Genomic DNA, 2576 nt, shown 5'->3' with positions numbered 1-2576 from the left:
CTCTCTCTCTCTCTCTGCGCTCACACATTACGCACACACGCGGTGCAGCGGAGAGGGGCGGAGGTGTGGGAGGCAGATAGACAAGAGAGGGGAGAGCGTGTGTTTATGTCTCAGTGTGTGTGACAAATAAGAGGGAAAAGGTGCAGCGGAGCGGGGGTGCACACGGCAAAGCGCCCCACTGACCCACGCATATAGAGCGCACAGATCCGGAGACGAGCTCCACTCCCAGGGATGACAACACGCCAGAGGATCTACTTTCAATCCGCTCCGTCCTCACGCTGAAAAAGTTTTTACGCGCGGCACAGGAAGGGGACACCTGCTTCCAAGTTTCCACTGCGTAAAACGTGCTCACCTGCAAAATGCAGAGACCCGGCATCCACGGGACTGCGTTCTCAATCGATTCCCTCATAGGGACCCCTCAGCCTAGACCGGGACACCTGCTCTACACGGGCTACCCCATGTTCATGCCCTACAGACCTTTGGTTATTCCGCAGGCTTTATCCCACTCGGGTATTCCTCCACTTGCGCCTTTGGCTTCTTTCGCGGGACGGCTCACCAACACGTTCTGCGCCAGTTTGGGACAGGGGGTGCCATCCATGGTCGCCCTCACCACAACCATGCCGAGTTTCTCGGATCCGCCGGACAGTTTCTATCCCCCACAGGAGCTCCCCGGTCCGCGTTTAAGCGCAGCCGATCCCGGGACGAGGAGGCAGGAGAGTCCGCACTCCGAGGAGCTGCACGGCCGCGACAAGGGCTCCGATCTGCTCAACTTCTCGGAAACTTTTCAGACAATATCAGGTAAGATCGGCCTCGTGATTCATTGGTGTGTATTTTGTCCTCACGAACAGAAGTGGCCACTGTGCGTAAAATGCTTCAGAGTGGAGGTCGCTGGTCCAACACTCAGAAAGTCTGCGAGGAGCAGCTGAACCAGGGAGGATTCACCGAAGAGAAACTCGTCTTATTAGTGTTGCTCGAAAGAAATGTCAGAAATATTAATGAGAAATCTCCCAGTGTCGATTTACATCCTGTGGATACAAGTTGGTGGAAGTTTGGAAGGAGACAACAATTGTTATAGTCATAATTATTTATAAATATAATTAGATTTATTTCAAATTGTTGATAACAGTATTTTTCTAAACAAAATAAACCCCAAAACAATTAGGAGAGCATGTTAAACACATTGAAGGAAAACTTCAGGACATGTGTTTCTCCTGAGTTAAAATATGATGGAAAGGCCACCAGTGAAAACTTAAAATCTGCGTTTACACACACACACACACAAAGTTGTGATGCTCCTTTATTTGTTCATCAATAATGTTTCTCCTAAATAACATTTCATGGATTTTTCTCAACTAGTTTTTGTTGCCTATTATCTTTACCAGCCACGTCAAAACACCATATTTGATGTGCGTAATTGTGTTATTTTGGCTCGTGGATAAATGTCTCATTGTTAATGTGCCCTTTCTTTTTTCCTCCACATTTCAGGTGAGACCAAACTGTACAGTTCAGACGACGAGAAGCTGGACCTAAAATCCGCGGACACCGTGTGCAGCGACCGGGAGGACAGCTCCGTGGACAGCGAGAACGAGAGTTTCTCGGACGGGAACAACTGTGGCTCCCTGACGCAGAAGAGCAAACTGAAAGCCGGCTCGCAGGAGGCGCTGCCCACCGGCAGCTCGGCGGGGAAGAGCCGCAGGAGACGAACAGCTTTTACCAGCGAGCAGCTGCTGGAACTTGAAAAGGAGTTTCACTGTAAAAAGTACCTTTCTCTGACTGAGCGCTCCCAGATCGCACACGCACTCAAACTGAGCGAGGTGCAGGTGAAGATCTGGTTTCAGAACCGCAGGGCCAAGTGGAAACGGATCAAAGCTGGGAACGTCAACAACCGCTCAGGAGAACCGGTGCGAAACCCCAAAATCGTGGTGCCCATCCCCGTGCACGTCAACAGGTTTGCCGTGAGGAGTCAGCACCAACAGATAGAGCAAGGGACCAGGCCATGAACTCAGAAATACTCATAATAATAAAAAAAAAACAACACTTACATTGACTCTATATGTTCCACTGATTTGTTGAACGCATGAAGCACAATGAGGAGGATTCAGTTCTTTTTGTCTGAGGATTTTCTCGCAGGCAGATGAATTATTTGGCAAAATGCTGTCATGATTTTTTTATTTATTGTTGTGTGAATATGTAAATATAAACGGGCACTATGATGAGATGAGACTGTAAAGATTTTTTAAGTATTTATATGTAGGGCCAAATTGTTCTGTTGGTTATGTGCATGTCCTCATTTGGTGAAACTATTCTGGAATTTTCGTTTCGTGTTTTAGTAAAAGAAATTTGTTGAACCACATTTGCATGTAACTTAAGAGGTTTTACTTTATTTTGTTTCGGGGCGACCGGAGGATCCAGCTTCGACAGCTCCATGTGGAAAAAAAAACAAGAAAAGATGTGAAGGAGGTTTTGACCAAACAAATAAGGGACAAGTGTAAAGTATATTGACCTAATAAATCGCTTTATACGAACGTTTGAATGCAGATTGAATCATTATTACTGAGAGGTTAGAATTACAAGGG

At 47.0% G+C, this 2576-nt stretch overlaps 1 protein-coding gene across 1 annotated transcript; it reads left to right on the top strand.

The window, feature by feature from the left end:
- Positions 1 to 2576, top strand: gbx1 (gastrulation brain homeobox 1). The gene is made up of 2 exons (XM_035170688.2): positions 1 to 798; positions 1486 to 2576. The coding sequence occupies exons 1-2, from the start codon at positions 360 to 362 to the stop codon at positions 1998 to 2000; spliced, it is 954 nt and encodes a 317-aa protein (XP_035026579.1). The 5' UTR covers positions 1 to 359; the 3' UTR covers positions 2001 to 2576.

The sequence above is a fragment of the Hippoglossus stenolepis genome, chromosome 11, assembly GCF_022539355.2.
Source record: "Hippoglossus stenolepis isolate QCI-W04-F060 chromosome 11, HSTE1.2, whole genome shotgun sequence".
NCBI lineage: Eukaryota > Metazoa > Chordata > Actinopteri > Pleuronectiformes > Pleuronectidae > Hippoglossus > Hippoglossus stenolepis.
The sequence above is the reverse complement of the archived record's forward strand: the minus strand, read 5'-3'. Positions and strand labels throughout refer to the sequence as shown.

What these genes read in the sequence shown, in the direction of transcription:
- gbx1 (XM_035170688.2), top strand. Translation starts at nt 360, where the DNA reads ATGCAGAGACCCGGCATCCACGGGACTGCGTTCTCAATCGATTCCCTC. An exon ending in AACTTTTCAGACAATATCAG is followed by an intron (nt 799 to 1,485) that starts GTAAGATCGGCC and finishes TCCACATTTCAG; the next exon opens with GTGAGACCAAACTGTACAGT.